Source organism: Chinchilla lanigera, unplaced genomic scaffold, assembly GCF_000276665.1.
Source record: "Chinchilla lanigera isolate Chin_1 unplaced genomic scaffold, ChiLan1.0 scaffold00026, whole genome shotgun sequence".
NCBI lineage: Eukaryota > Metazoa > Chordata > Mammalia > Rodentia > Chinchillidae > Chinchilla > Chinchilla lanigera.
This window is the reverse complement of record NW_004955427.1, coordinates 91,970-108,183: the sequence shown is the minus strand read 5'-3', so window position 1 is coordinate 108,183 and position 16,214 is coordinate 91,970. Positions and strand designations below refer to the sequence as shown.

The following is a 16,214-nucleotide window of genomic DNA, read 5'->3' as shown; positions in this document are numbered from 1 at the left end:
CGGCTCTGCTGGGGTCGTTGGAGAGCTCCGGGGCGGGGGCGTGATTGAGGCCGGGAGCAAGCCCCCTCCTCGAGCTGCCGCTCGTTACTGCGGTCGCCTCACGGCCTCGGGGCGCCGCCGTCTCCCGGGCTCGGCCCCCTCCGAGCGCCTCTGCGAGGGTTCGCGCGGCCGCGGCGTGCGCCTGGCAGCGTTTGACTCAGCGCGATCCGCTTTGAGTCATCGTGCCGCGGCCATTGACTACCGCCGAGAGCCGCTGGCCACGCCTAGAGGGTGCTCATGTTTGCTTAGTTCAGTTTCCTCCCAGAGGGATCGTCTCGTTTCTGTGGGTATGTGCAGGGTTTAGGGGACACCCGGACTGCAGCCGCAGAGGTTCGAGAAGTAGTGTCTGCGGAGTAGGGGGCGCGGTGTCATTCGGCCGTGGGAAGCGGCTTGACTTAGTTTTAACAGATTGGGGAAGGTTTACATCTAGTGTTACTGTATGCCGTTGTTTGCTTTCCTGCTTCACATGCCCAGAACAACTTCTTCGGGGTTAACCTCCTCAACTCTGGCTTCCAGATGTATCCTGACTTTCTGTCCTTGTCTTGGGAGACTTCCTTTTTGGAGGAAACTGGAAGGAGCTGATTTCCAGTGCTTGCCTTTCCAGTGTCTTTTTCCCTGTTCATACTCAGAACACTTAAAACTACTGCATGTATAAGAATTCAGTTTGCAGTTTAAAAATGTATGCACGGTGCGCTGCTGACCATGGGCATGTCTGTTTTTGGTATTTGTAATGTGTATGTCCATTTCAGTGTTGTCTGTTTTAGTATGCAGGTGATAGACTAGAGAGCAAGACCTCTGTCTCCGTAGCATCTTGGGTATGTGAGTGTTCTATGAGTATTACCATAATAATGAGTTTTGTTTTAAACTTAACGTTTGCTTTTTAAAAAATTCCTTAGTGATTGCATATTACTTTAAATAACTAAGGGATGGGGAATAGGATAAAGACTGATTTCAAGAGAAATTCTTTCAGAATAATCCTGTTTGTGGAGTCTAACCTTTCTTTTTTCAACTTTAAACAGAGCAGTCTGAGTGCCAGAATGGATAACCGTTTTGCTACAGCGTTTGTAATTGCTTGTGTGCTTAGCCTGATTTCCACCATCTACATGGCGGCCTCAATTGGTACAGACTTCTGGTATGAGTATCGAAGTCCAGTTCAAGAAAATTTAAGTGATTTGAATAAGAGCATCTGGGAAGAATTCAATACCGATGAAGCAAATGAAAAGACTTACATTGATGCACTTTTCCGATATAATGGCACAGTGGGATTGTGGAGATGGTGTATCAGCATGCCCAAAAACACACATTGGTATACGACCTTAGAAAGGACAGGTATTCCTCTATTTCAAATTTTCTCTTTAACTATTCAATGATAAGCAAATTGCCCTGATTATTGTCCAGTTATGTATAAGCAGATTTGTGAATTCTCTCCCTCCCCAAGAAATAAATCTTAGGTATCTTTTCCTGTAATCTTCTCTGCTTAGCTTCTGGGCATTACCATAGTATTAATGAATATTGATTGGATAAGTAACTTAGGAAAGCCATTTTACATCTCTGTACTTACATATTCACTTATTAAAATGCCTTTTACTCTCGTATGTGTCGTGCGGGAATAGTTGGAACAGTACGTGAGAAGACTTTAAATATTAATTGTTAAAAGAACTGATATCAAATCAATAAATGTGAACTGATTATCCTTTATAGCAGTGTTGCAGTAAATATTTCACCTGTCCTTATATCTTAGGATTTATAATTTGAATGACTGCATTTAAATCTATATATGAGATGTGATCAAAATGTGAATGTTTAAATTTTTTAAAAATGTATTATAATAAAAGATATATAATTGCCATGAAAATACTGTCCCTCTTTGAACACACTTATCCCATTGTCCTTCCCACTTTCTGAAGCAGGTGTGGAAGTCCTCTTTCCTGAGTGTCTTTAGTTGCACTGTTCTAACCACCTCAAAGTCCTGAATGTTCAAAACATTTACTCTTCATGGTCATTTTGACTTCAGGAAAGAGCTGGAAGTCGAAGGGTGCCATATCTTGTGAGTAAGGTAGATGAGAACACATGGTAATGTTTTTATAAGCCTGCATTTCTGTTGGATGGCAGGAGCATTTACTGTGTTTTTGATCACATCTCTTAAAGATACTCAGGATAGAGGACTTCCGAGTCCTCAGGAACTCTTGCAGAAAGTGGCAAAGGCAATGGAATAAGTGTGTCCAAAGTGAGGGGGAATATTTTGAGGGGAATAATGGCAATGTATATTTTATTGTAATTTCAAATATTTGACATATATTGTGATCATCTCTTGCATCTGAACCAGTTTAACATCAATTTTGATGTAGTTTATAGGTTAAAAATTTGTATTACAGAAGAAAAGTCTTAGCTGTTCCTCAGATTTATTTTGCAAGCATTCTTATTTAACACTTACGAAGATTTTAATTAACAGTTACTAAATTGGAATCCTTAGTGCCCATTGTAAGGGAGAAATTCTCAGTTTATTTTTATTTATGATTATTTCTGTTGGGCTCTTGGTGGGGAATCATTGTATTCAAATATTAGTAGAACAAGTTTGAGTTACCATACATCAAAAGGATGATAGTATGTTATTATATATGAAAAAGGAAGTATGCAAGGAAAAGAAAGTTGGTTAAAATTCATTGTGAAATGTTCAGTTCTAATTATGAGGGTACAAGAGCAGTTGATATTAGAATTTACAAATTATGTAATCATTTAACATAATTATTTCATGCTTCAGTATCCCAAGGGCCTTGTAATTTTTATTCTTGAGATACATTCTAATAAGTGGTGACAGGCAGTAAACATAAGTAAATACAACTATATAAACAATAAACAAGTACATAGTATGTTAAAAGATGATGTGCTATTGAAAATAAGAGCAAAAATAAAGATTTACAAATACAAGGGAAGGAAATAGTGGTGGGTGTAGGTTAGGATTTTCAGTAGCGTAGTCAAGATAGGCTTCATTGAGAAGACACTACTTCAGTGCAGATTTGATGTGGGTAGACTATATGAAGGAAGGTAGCTACTGGGTTGAACTAAAGGGAGAGAGGAGAGAATTGGTAGTTTATTGTTAGAGATGTGTAGGACTTTAGGCATCATGAGGACCCTGGTTTTTACTGTGACTATAATGGAGAGCCATTTAGGGGTGTTTGAGTAGTAGAGAGGCATTTTCTGATCATCCTGGATATGGTAAGAACGGACAGGCAGCAGGCAAGCATGGAAGGTAGGAAATAGGTTGCGAGGTCATTGCAGTGATTCAGGTGAGAGATAATTATAAATCAGATCAGTGTAGTAGCACGGAGCAGCAGCTGGATCCTTCATACTTGATGGAAGAACCTTGAGGATTTCTTGTTGGAATCAATCTGGGCAGGAATGGCTCTAGAGTTTCTATTTTGAGGAGTTGAAAGTAGAACTGCTGTTTGAATTGAGGACCATAGCTAGTAGAACAAGTTTGGGGGAAAAGATCAAAGTTTTTATTTCAATCTTTATCCCCTGCTCTTTCTCAGTCTTCTTATTTATCTATTCTGTCACCTATTTTGTTGCTCCAATTTTTTTTTTTTCCTTCCTAGTGCCTGTATCTTCAGCCTTCTGCTGAGAACCACTGGCATGCATTGGACATCAGAGAGATCTGTGTGTCACTCAGGGTCAAAGAAATTGCTTATTCCCTTGAACACTTTTCTCCATCATTCTTCCTTTTGGAGGATAATTACTGAAAGAATATTGTGAAATGTTTATAATGAGAACAATAAGCAGTCATTGTTCTTGTTCCAGAGTCATTTGATGTTGTCACAAAATGTATGAGTTTCACACTAAATGAGCAGTTCATGGAGAAATTTGTTGAGCCTGGAAACCAGAATAGTGGAATTGATCTACTTCGGACCTGTGAGTACTTTGATCTCTGTAGGACAACTGGGGAAAAAAGAAATAATTTTACTTGTGGATGGCTGTATTCTAATTTTTGAACATGATATGTTAGTAGATCACGTCAAATTTGTTCTCTGTTTAGGTATTTGAGGTCTGTTCTTATTGATAGTATATTTTAGGAAGTAAAAGTGTACTTCCAGATTTCAAATAGTTTTAAGTTGAGGGAGGCAGTTAATACATTGACTGATGGAATCCAGACCTCCACAAGACATTGTTGATGGGCCCAATTAACTAAGAGGAAATTGAGTAAGGATAAATAATAAAGTCGTATTGGTGAGGCTCAGATAAGCATGTGTGAAAATATTGCAAGCTCTTACTGAGTTACTGAGTATCAGGCCCGTTCGTCCAAAGTTAGATGGTAGTCACAAAAATGAAATAGAGATGTCAAGAAAAGTATTACGAATACTTTTTTCCCTGGTGGCAAGGCTACACAGGAATTACTGTCTTCAGATTAGAGTCTCAGTTTTTAGGGCCATAGAGACTTATTGGAGCTTGCCTGGAAGAATAACCATATTATAGACAAACAAATAAACCCTTCAATGAAAATGGGTAGAAAGAAGTTATTAGCAGAGTTTGAAAGGAGCTGAGAAAAAAGACATTTTTAAAATTAAGTTTATTGGTACAGAAGTTGCAGAAAATGCCATCACCAAAAGGTAGAGTTTGGTTGAAGTTGATACTAATATATTACTAATAATTAAAATTATCTGAAAACATAATGAAGCGCTTTTTGAGGCCATCAACTTTCTTAGGTTGGTAAGAGCACTTTTGATAATTAGAAGTTTTCTTGACTACCTGGTTATATATCAGACTCACTACATTGTGCCTTATGCAATTTCTTTCAACAGACTGGTAAGACAGGTCATTCATAATCACTCTTTACTTGTTTATACTCCCTTTAGATTCTGAAAATCCAAGGAATTGTTTATGTCTTGTGGTAAACTATTTGTTGCCTCTGATTCCAGCTCTCCCACTTACTTTCTTTGTATAAGTTATTTTTGCTTCTTGTCTCAGTTTCTTCAATTATAAAATAAAAATAGTACTCAATAGTAAGAGTTGTTAGAAGAATTAATTCACAGAGCATGTATGTGTAAAACAAGCAGTACATGGCACATTGTAAGACTTTGGTAACTGTTTCCTGTTAGTGGCTTTTGCTTTTTTTCAAAGCAGAGCATCCTTTTGAACAATCTAATTTATTAAAGAAGCCTCATTATTAAAATATTTCTCACTTTTTGAGAGGGGATCTAATTACAATATAAAAGAAATTGCCAGTATGGAAAAATGGTCAAAAATCATGGTAACATGTCTGTTCTTTCTTTCTCTTTGAAATCAGATCTTTGGCGTTGCCAGATCCTTTTACCTTTTGTTAGTCTAGGTTTGATGTGCTTTGGGGCTTTAATTGGACTTTGTGCTTGTATCTGCCGAAGCTTATATCCCACCATTGCCACAGGCATTCTCCACCTCCTTGCTGGTGAGTCTTGTACCATGCTTAACTTTTAACTTCCTCCTGTCTCCTTAGGGACCACAAATTACAATTCATAAAGATTCACATATTACCGTAATGTCATGTTGCCTGAAAAGCTCTCTATTGTGCTTTTATAGAGTCATGTTTTGTTTTATTTTCTAAATTTCCCCTGAAGGTCTGTCTACACTGGGCGCAGTAAGTTGTTATGTTGCTGGAATTGAACTGCTCCACCAGAACCTAAAGCTACCTGAGAATGTATCCGGTGAATTTGGATGGTCCTTCTGCCTAGCTTGCGTCTCAGCTCCCTTACAGTTCATGGCTTCTGCTCTCTTTATCTGGGCTGCTCACACCAATCGGAAAGAGTACACCTTAATGAAGGCATATCGCGTGGCATGAGTAGGAAACTCCTGTTTTACCATTGCTACTTTTAATATTTTTGATATTCATACTTACCCTTGCCTCCCATTGTTTTTAATTTTTATTTTTTGTGGATATATCATTTTATTCTGAAAATCCATTTTATTTATACACCCTACTCTAAATGCACACTTAATAACACTAAAATTTATGTGGTTTACTCTGAGTGATTTCATCTTTCAAATAAACCAGTCAGCATCAACGTCTAGACAGAAAGAAATGGGTAAAGAGTTGACACAAATTTATGAAAGAGAATTGAAAGTGAAAAATTGACCCAGAACAGGTTCTGCTGATGTCTGTTTTAGACTTTCTAGTAAAGGTAACTCCATCTGTTAAACTAGAAACTTTAATTTCTTTGGGAAACCTCTTATGAATGTCAAAACATCCATACTTTTCTTTTGTAGCCAGTCAGCCAGTGGTCTTAATGCTACTTTCAAAGGCTTAAAGCTCCATAAAATTGGGAAATTATGTGTGATCTTTTTCCCTAAACTTCGGCACATACCTTCATCTGAGGTGAAATATGGCAGCTGTTTATATCTCTAATGTGTCTCTCTACAAGGAAAGAAGTGAAAAGATGGCAGTGTTTACTTGGAAGTTTAATTTTATAATTGCAGAAGTTCCAGTTTAGCCAGATAAATGAGTTGATCTTACTATTTTAGTTTTAAAATGTCATTAGGATTTTCAGTACCACCAAACCATTTTGAATTTTTGTTCCTTTTTACATACCAGGTTTATTAAAAGAGTGCTTTCTTTTTAACAGTACATTAGGATCACAAAATAAAATTCCCCAACAGTTTTCTGTTTATTCTAATTAAGTATCACAAAGTTCTACCATAATTACCCTCCAGAGCTGGGAATACTACCACAAGGTCTAAAGCTGTGGCTGTCCATTAACCTCCAGCTATGGTCTTTATTTCTTGTGGTGAAATGATGTGCCTTTCCTTGCCTAAATCCCTTCCCTGGTGTATCAGCATTATATAATGTCATCTAATTCAATCATTTTTTATAACTGTCTATAAACATTGAAGTTTTAAAAATCTTATTTATTTATTCCATACTGTAGCACTTGACAGATTAAAAAAAAAAAGGAACAGTAATTTCTTACCATATCCTAAATCTGTCTTTTTTATAAAATAAAAATGAGAAGAGACTCAAAGATTGTGTATGGTGTGTGAATTGATTCAAATCTCAATGAATTAAAATAATGGGGATATCTGTGGTTCTTTATGGAAAATGCATTACTACTCTGCAAGCCTGTTTTTATGTCCTGGGTTTGGATTTGTTTTATCTTCCCGGAAATGTGGCAACCCTTTATCACTGTTAGAGAAGAGATTCTTTTGTATGTTTCCAAATTTTAAAACAGGATTTCAAACTAGTTTTGTGATCTGTATACTATCCTTAATATGGCTTTTGTCTTATACTCATTTAATGGTCATGGATGTTTGTTTAATAGTAAAGAAAGAAATCAAATTCTGACTTGTAACAGCCAGTATTGCTATGTACCCAGTTGCCTGTGAATTGGCTGATTAATTAGATGTCTACCCTTCTGCCCCTGGCTTTTTAAAGCAATACTGGGGATTGAACATACAGAGTGCTAAAATACATCCTCAGCCCTTCTTAAAATATTTGATTTTGAGAAAGGGTCCTGCTGAGTTACTTAGGCTATCCTCAAATATGCCACCTCCCTCAGCCTCTTCCAGTATGTAGGATTAAAGGTGTGCACCATTGAACCTGGCAGATTTCTACCTAAACTCTTGAAGTTTCATAGACTGACAGTACCTCTGGAAGGTGAATAGGAGAAAAAGCTAAGTGAACAAATAAGAACATTTAAGAGTGGGATTTAAAAATTATTGGCAGTGTGACATACTTGTATTAGGAAGTTATTTTAAACACTGTTCCTACCTTTTACCCCTAGGGTTATCTGCATGAGTGCCTGTAAACCAGGCCTTAGTATAAACTGGAAGGCAGAATTGGACTTCAGGTTTAGAAAGCTAGCACTATAATCCCTACTGCTGAATAAGTGTTGTAACTAGTATTTTTAGCTCAATGCAAAGTGTCTGAGGTCACCTCCTGAAAAGACTTGTCTGTAATAGTACATAGGGCCATTTGTTTAATGTAAAAACAGTTTTTCTAAGGTTGAACCATATGAAATTGCTCATAGACAATCATTTTGATTATTCAGACCTAAAGTCAGTGGAAAGGTAAATCATCTTAGTGTCCATTGAATCGTTGAAACCAACCCCCAAAGTTAAAAATTAAATCCAGATCTTCTTGAGGACGTAAGTTATGACAACTGAAAAAGTCTGTTTTAAGACATTGATTTAGCAAAAGACTCAAATGTTTAGATATTTGATAGATATACCCATAGATATACCCATAGTTGGTGTAATAAAAAAGTCAGAACAATTCTAGAATTTATTGGGATAGCCAAGTGTGCCTACTGTATGTCAATGCATGAGAGTAATGTGTTAAAAAATAACACTTAAGTTTTAATGTGTATATTAGGAGGGAGGATAGAGTTAATAACTCAGATGAACTCATTTAGTAGCATGATTGAGAAGAGATGATAATACAGCAAACCTTTTTAGAGTTGTTTTTTCATTCCAGAAAGAAAGCACCAAATTGCAGACTTAAAATGATTAAAATTTGTAGATCTGGTCATATTCATTTGACTGTAAGATATATAGTATGAGGGAATTTTAATGTTTAATCCTTATGTAAGCTATCACCTAAAGTAAAAATGCTGAATTAACTCAATTTAGCTAATTGAGCATTTACTAAAGTTTCCAACTAACGGGTACAGCCCTGAGTAGTTCATAGGCTAGGTGTGCCTTACGGGGAGACATGAATGGAGTCTTTCGTCTTCCTTTTAGCTCTCTTCTCACAGAATGGTAACTAGTACCTTGAAAATCTGTTCCTCAGATGTTCTGACATTTTGATGAGATGTGTTTTTTTCTTAGGGTCAAATTATATATAAATGCCAGTATCCTGTGAATAAGTTTTGTAACAATCCTAGTTTGCAAACTGAATGAGAATGGTTACTTGGTCAATAGAAATTACTATTGGCAAAATCAGTACATTATTTGATATATAAATATGTACACACTTTCAGCAAACTTAGGAAAAGTGCAGTCCAATTTATATTTATCTTTGCAAAGGTTTGGAAATGTACAATAAAGAGAGACTCTCCTTTCTGTTTTGTCTTCATCTTTCAAAATATCTGTGTCACTAAGTCATGCATGCATCACCTTTTATCTACTATATTGGTGTTGTGTCTCAGAGTGTGAACTTTACTTAGCCTCCTGCAACATTTTAGTCCCTCCCAGGCTATCAGCTTTCTCTTGTCATTTTTCTTTACTTAAGCTTGTCTTACCATTATATGTACACAGATAACTTTGATGTTGTGGCTCCTATATCTCCTGTAGTGCTTTCTCTCACAATCCTCTGCCTTATTTTTATAGACACTGCTGTGTAGTTTTCTATTCCCAGTCTCCAAATACTGAATATCTTTCAAATCTAAAAGCTCATTCTATAAAAAAAGTGTTATTTGCTCTTAACTACTTCACACATCTAATACCTGATGATGTGCTATCACACTTTCTAAGTTTCTATAAAAAGTTTTGAGAAGCTTATTGCAGTGAACTGTTGTACTGTCTACAGCCCTTATCTACTTGTAATGAATTATCTGATTGGAGTGACTGCTGGTATCAGCAATTACTGGAGCAGCATGATGGGTGGTAGTATCCAGCTTAGAAAACAATGTTAAATTCTAATCTAGGTCTGGTTCAGCCTTTCCAAGCACCCCCTGTCACCTGTAAAATGTGTCTCATGGAGTTAAAATATTCTGTAAATTTCTCAGCATAAAGTAGCTACTCAAAAAACTCTAGTTACCACCAGTTGCATTGCAAAGGGATGGGATTAGCAAACCTCTGAAGTGGTTCTCAGTGTAGATTGTACAATTTCCTGGACAACTTTAAAAATTATACCCAGAAGAAGAATAGCTGGGTCAAATTGGGCCTCTAATCGTAGTGTTTTGGAGAAATCTCCGCACTGGTTTCCACGGTGGTTGCACCAGTCTATACTTCCACCCAACGGTGGAGAAGGCTTCCTTTTTTCCCACAGCTGTGCCAGTATTTGTTTTGGGTGACTTCTTTATAATAGCCTTTTTTTTTTTTTTTTAATTTTAAAGAGTAAAAGAAGGATAACATAATAGGGGGGCTTACCAAATTACAGACAAAGTGATAGGAAATTATCAATGGTTATTGTTTTAGATATTGTTATCTACAAGATAGTTTCTGAGGAAAACAAATAGACAATAGTGAGTTACAGACAAAAGAGGTAAGAGATTATTAATAGTTGTACTATACTTTGGTATCTTCAAAGTGGCTTCTAAAGGAAATAAATAGAGCTATACATGAGTGACCTATTGAATAATCATTAACTATTCTCAATGGTTGTAGGAAACACATAATAATAAACATGCATCCATTTATGAAATAGGAACAATATAAACATTACAGAGTTATGGATAGATTAGTAGGAAAATATCAGTGGGTGCTGTAATACATGGTGGTATCTTCAAAGTGGTTTCTCAGACAGATACACAAGAAGGATCTAAGTAGTTACAGCTTAAGGGTTGTCAAAAATAGCATATTACCTCCTCACCAGTGACTCCTGTCACTGAGGTGTGATGGCTCGAAAGGCCAGGATTGAAAAGAAGGACCGAGAGACTTGCACCTGTGTCTAGCAACAGGCTGTTTTCTTGTTCCTCCATAGTCATGATTACCCAGGGCTCTTCCATGGAGATGACGGTCTGGCCAGAGGGAGAAGGCAGAGTATGCCCGGGGCCCCCTCATTCTGTTGGACTAACTGGTAGAATGGGTCTGAGCTCTGGGGCCTCCGCTTCAGAGGGCAGACTGATTTCCAGTAGTCACTTTTGCATTCAGGGCATGGCCCAAGGGGCCTCTTAGGATAGTTCCTCTTGAGGTGGCCTAGCTTTTAACAGTGGTAGCAGATGAATGCAGTCATTGAGTTCTTCTTGGGGCCCTTCGAATCAGACTTGGGATCTGTTTCTCCTAGTGCTGCAGCAAAAGCAGCTGCTTTTTCTCGGTCTCTGTTTTCTCTCCTTTGCCGCCTCCTCGTCATGGCTATAGAATACTGAGGAGGCAATTTTTACTAACATGTAAAGTGAGCCATCTGAGGCAAAAGCCATTCTTTGTAGCTTTTTCTCTCCAGCCCCCCATTGCATTGGGACCCCACAACCAGTTAGTGTCCTCTCCCCAACTGTCAGCACAGGCAGCAGGAATCTTGCTGCAGACTTCTGCGGAGCTCCACCACAGCCTGTACTGTCAGGGGAAGAATGGCTTCCAGGGAGTCTCTGCAGGTATTGTGCAAGGTCCTCCTGGTTTACAGCTTTCGAGCAGCTCTCATGACCACAATCCACAGGACCTCTGACTCCTCGGGCTTAGTCTGTGTTCTCCGAGTCCTTGTCCAGCAGCTGCTCTTCCACTGACTCTGGACATTTCTGGTTCTCAATGGCAGGAGCAAGAGTGACCTGTTGCATGGCATGTATTCCCAGGGGTTTCTCCATGTTTGAATGATTCACTCATGTCTGTGGATGGGCATCTGCAGCCGGTGCATGGTGGGCCAATTGTGTCATTGTTTCTCTGTGTCATGGTAGTTCTCAATTGAGTGGCGGTGGCCGGCCTGAGGGCCGGTGCACAACAGCGCTCCCCACCGCGTGGCTTCCCATGCGCCGGAGCTCCTCCTCCCGGGTGCTTGCTAGGCTGGGGGCCAGCCCGAGGGCCAGCGCTCCCTGCCCCACGGCTTCCCGGGCACCGGGGGCCCTCCTTCCGGGCGCCTACGAGACAGGGAGCCGACCAGAAGACTGGCGCTCCCCACCGCGTGAATAGCCGTTATTTTTGGAGTGAGATGGAATCTCTGTTCAAGTTGTGAAGGTGGCAGGGAATTTCAAGGAACCATGCTAACTCCTGAGTTTGGGTGAGTGTTCATGACCACTTAGCAAAATGCAAAATCCAAGTTGCAGTTTTCTTGCCTTGGATTCAAAGATATGAAAGATGAAAAGTTACCTTAAAATTTTTGGAGTTCAAACATTTGGGGCTGAAACCCCCTCCTGAACTTATTTGGAGGTAACTGAACCCAGTTTTATCACAAACCTTCACCCCATGCAGTGTTCCTCTTCCACTTCCCCCTGCTACCCTTCCCTCTCTGTCCGCATTTGTAATAAACGGGAGGGAGGAAAGGGAGAGAAAGGCCTCGAATCTGAAAAGGGCTTGAAGCTGAGTGGAGGGTGCTGTGGCTGTCTACTGCGGAAGATAGATAAGGGCTCCTAGGTGAACAAATAGATCCTCCTTTGTTAATTAATGACTTTAACCTTTATAGGGCAGCTGTGGATTGAAAAAAATTGCTTGCAATCCTCATTCTTTCACTGGGTAAGAAACTGAGCAAGTGTGGGTAAGTTCTGTCATCTCTAAGGTCTCAGTAGTATAATAATGCTCACCTTTCATGTTTATTGTGTGGTTTAAAAATATATGTATTGATTTTAAAATGCTTAGCACAAAATGATAACTCTAACCTGTGGAAGATTTGAAATCCACAGCCCTGCCCTTTCTTCTAAACTCCAAGTCCAAAATAGTAAGTGCTTCAAGGGCACTCTAGCCTTCTAGTGCTTGATCTTGGATTTCCTACGTTCACAACTGTAAAAAAACAAACTTGTTTTTTATACTTAATTCATTCTCAAATTTGTTCTGTCACTACAAAACAAACTTGTTTTTTATACTTAATTCATTCTCAAATTTGTTCTGTCACTACAAAACAGACTAAGATTTTTGATGCAATTAAGCTGGATTTACCAACTGAAGGCCTTTGAAATCCGTTAACTGATTTCAGTTATTAATTGACAGCTCCAGGTAAGTCTCTTGGAACTATATTAGGATACCAATTATGGAACAGTCCCTCTGAGAGCTCTGATTGAGTGCAACCTAAACTCTCAGCTGACGGCCATGATCATCACTTAGTCTGTGCAGGAAATATCTTGGAGCTGTCCATCTAATGAGAGTTTAGATGTCTTGAGTCCCAGCTATGATCTTAATACAACTTTGTGAGACACTAATAAACCAGCCATCTAAACCTAAAGGTGTGTAGAAAACAGAAAGACAACAACAAATTGTGGTTTTGTGCTACCACAATTTAGGGTCATGTGTGATACAGTCAGTATTAAAATAGTGTTCTTTTTTTAGTCAGGGTCTCACTAAATAATTACATAATTGCTGGCTATTTTTCCTTTTTAAGAGCAACTTCAGTAGTTCCCCATAGACTCATCCTCTGCAGATTTTCAGACTATTGCTCTTTTAATAAATGAAATCAGTGTCTCTCCTACACCTGCCTGCTTAGCTTTGACTCTCTAGTCCCCTTGCTGCAGTTTGTTCATCTCTGTGAGGGTGGCAGTGTTCTCAAGTCATTCAAGTTAATCATTGCCATTTACTAATGCTCACTTATACTAAATGTACTGTAAAACACTATACCATTTCCTTTCTTTTCCCATTCATGTTCGTAGTACATGTTGACACACCTTGTGGGGGTCAGTACATATACATAATATATAGTAATCCCTTATGTCTCATCCCCTTTTCCCCTCCCCCCTATCCATCTCACAGCCTTCATTCTTTTGGATGTGTATCTGCAGCACATAATGTTGACACTCCTTGTGTGGAGCTGGTGCATGCACGTAGCACATCCTAATTCTTTTATTCATGTTCTTTTTACCCCCTCCTTTTCTCCTTTCCTCTGTCTCTTGATTCTCTTCCCATTTGAGAAAGATCTATCTCCTTACTTCTATTATCTTTTATTTTGGTCTTTATTTATACTTTGAGTTTCTCATGTAAGAGAAACTATGTGATATATAAGCTTGTGTGTCTGATTTCTTCACTTTATTGGCTCAAGATGTGTCATCTACAAATGACTCAAGTCATCTTTATGGCTCAGTAGTATTCCATTTTATGTAAATAATACATTTCTGTATTCATTTCATATAGACCACTTCCAAGATTTAGCTATAATTAATTATGCTGCTATAAACATTTGATCACATGTATCACTGTGATATAATGTCTTTAACACGACGTCTTCTAGGAAGATACCTAAAAGGTGGATAGCTGGGTCTGGTGGAATTTTTGGTTTCAGTTTCTTTGGAAATCTTCATACTGATCTCCATATTGGCTGTACTAGTTTACATTCTCACCAACAGTGTAGAAGGTTTCCTTTTTTCTGATAGCCTCACCAGCATTTGTTATTATTTGATTTCTTTTCTTTCTTTTTTATTTTAAAGAAAATAGTACAAAAAAAGACAAGAATAGCGAAATTCAAACAAAACAAAGCAAAGACAGTAAAAATAATACAGGGTTTTAAACTAAATAATAGGGATTAACAGTGGTTGTTATATTACATATTGTTATCTTCAATGAAGTTCTCAGATTGCCAGATGTAAGAATAGAATATTGATTAAACCACTAAAGGGAATAAGGAAATAATAATTTAAAAGAACATTAGAGATGATACATAGTTTCAATAGGCAGGATTGTAGGAATTCACCAATGGTTGTTATACTGCAAATTGTTATCATCAGATAAATTGCTCAAATTGCCAGATATAAGCATGCAGAATTGGTCAAAATGTAAAAAGAAACCCTTTTTAATCATTGATGGTTCCCCTCAATAAACCTTCAGACATAAGCAGTACAGTTATGCCACTTTATCTATCTATCTACCTATCTATCTATCTATCATCTGTGTATAACCCTAACCCTAAACCTAACCCTAACTATATATAATGCCTTAGTATTTTCTTTTTCTACTTTCCCTCATCCCAATTGTTCCTTTCTTTGAGCAATTTCTTTCCCTTTCCTATTATCTGTAGTACATTTTGGGTTTTATTTCTCTCTTGTTCTTGCACCAGGTAGACAATATGATGTTTACACATGTGGTCCAATTTATTTCACATATGAGTATGATCTTAGTTGCATCCATTTAGCTATAAAAGCCTCAAGCTTATCTTTTTTTCATAGCTGAGTAATACTCCATGGTATAAAAATACTACATCTTTTTAAATCCATTCCTCAGTTGATTAGCATTTGGGTTTTTTCCAAGATTTAGCTTTTATAAATTGTGCTGCTGTAAACATGGGTGCATATATATCACTGTGGTATGACATTTTTAATTCTTCTGGAAAAATACCCAGAAGGGGAATAGCTGGGTTAAGTGGAACTTCCAATCTTCGTTTTGTGAGGAATCTCCAAACTGATTTCCACAGTGGTTTTACCAATCAACACTCCCACTAGCAGTGGAGAAGTGTTTCTTCTTCCCCATAGCCTCTCCAGCATTTGTCATTGGTTGATTTCTTAATGATAGCCACTCTTTCCGGGGTGAGATGAAATCTCAGTGTTGTTCAAATTTACATTTCTCAAATGACTAATGACATTGACCAATTCTTCAAATATTTATTCACCATTAGTATTTCTTCATCTGAGAAGTGCATGTTCATCTCAGATGCCCATTTTTGGATTGAGTCTTTGAAGTTTTGGGGCCTAATTTTTTTTAATTCTTTGTATGTTCTAGATAGAAGTCCTTTGTCTGAGGGGCAATTGGCTAAAATTTTTTCCAATTCGTTGGTTTTCTTTTTAGTCTATTGGTGATTTCTTTTGATGTGCAGAAACATTTCAATAAGATGAGATCCCAGTTGTTGATTCTTTGAAGTATTTCCCATTCAGTTTGGTTTTGTTCATGAACTCTCTGCCTACCCCTATGTCTTTGAGATTTTTACCTACTTCCTCTTCCAGTAGATTTAGTGTTTCTGTTTTCCTATTTAGATCTTTGATCCATTTGCCTTTAGTTTAGTGCATGGTGATTGGTAGACATGGGTCTAGTTTCAGTCTTTGTCATGCAGTGAGCCAGTTTTTCCAGGACCATTTATTAAAGAGGCTATCTTTCTTCTAGTGAACTTACTTGTCCCCTTTGTCAAAGATAAGGTGGCTGAGTGTGTTTGTAGTTGTTATGGTTTATGTCTGTGTGTCCCCCCCAAAGTCTCCTGCGGCCCTGGGGCAGGCTATTAGATTTTGAATATGGGTGTGAGAGCTGCACCCGCCCTGGAGTGGATAGTTTGCATATGTAAGGGACAGGAAAAGAGTGCTTGGGGCATTCCTCCCCCATTCCGCCCTGGTGTGATGGTTGTTTAGCTGTGTGCTGCAGTCCTGAGCTGCAGCTCTCTGCCACGTGCCACTCTGCCTTATAATCCTGCCAAGTATGGATTAAAACTTCCATGAACTGTAAGT

General features: G+C 38.2%; 1 protein-coding gene across 4 annotated transcripts in view; it reads left to right on the top strand.

The window, feature by feature from the left end:
• The window catches only part of Cldnd1 (claudin domain containing 1), a 7,497-nt gene extending 472 nt beyond the window's left edge, over positions 1 to 7,025 (top strand). Inside the window, exons 1-6 of one of the 4 annotated variants that reach the window (XM_013515217.1) lie at positions 255 to 326; positions 804 to 854; positions 1,059 to 1,368; positions 3,838 to 3,948; positions 5,321 to 5,458; positions 5,628 to 7,025. In XM_013515217.1, coding sequence (XP_013370671.1) covers positions 1,077 to 1,368; positions 3,838 to 3,948; positions 5,321 to 5,458; positions 5,628 to 5,848 — 762 coding nt within the window. In that variant the 5' untranslated portion in view covers positions 255 to 326; positions 804 to 854; positions 1,059 to 1,076 and the 3' untranslated portion in view covers positions 5,849 to 7,025. Of the gene's footprint in view, positions 1 to 254; positions 327 to 803; positions 855 to 1,058; positions 1,369 to 3,837; positions 3,949 to 5,320; positions 5,459 to 5,627 lie in introns of those variants that run through there. The other 3 variants (XM_005386271.2, XM_005386273.2, XM_005386272.2) reach the window with 3 other exon arrangements.
• The last annotated feature ends 9,189 nt before the right edge of the window (positions 7,026 to 16,214 follow it).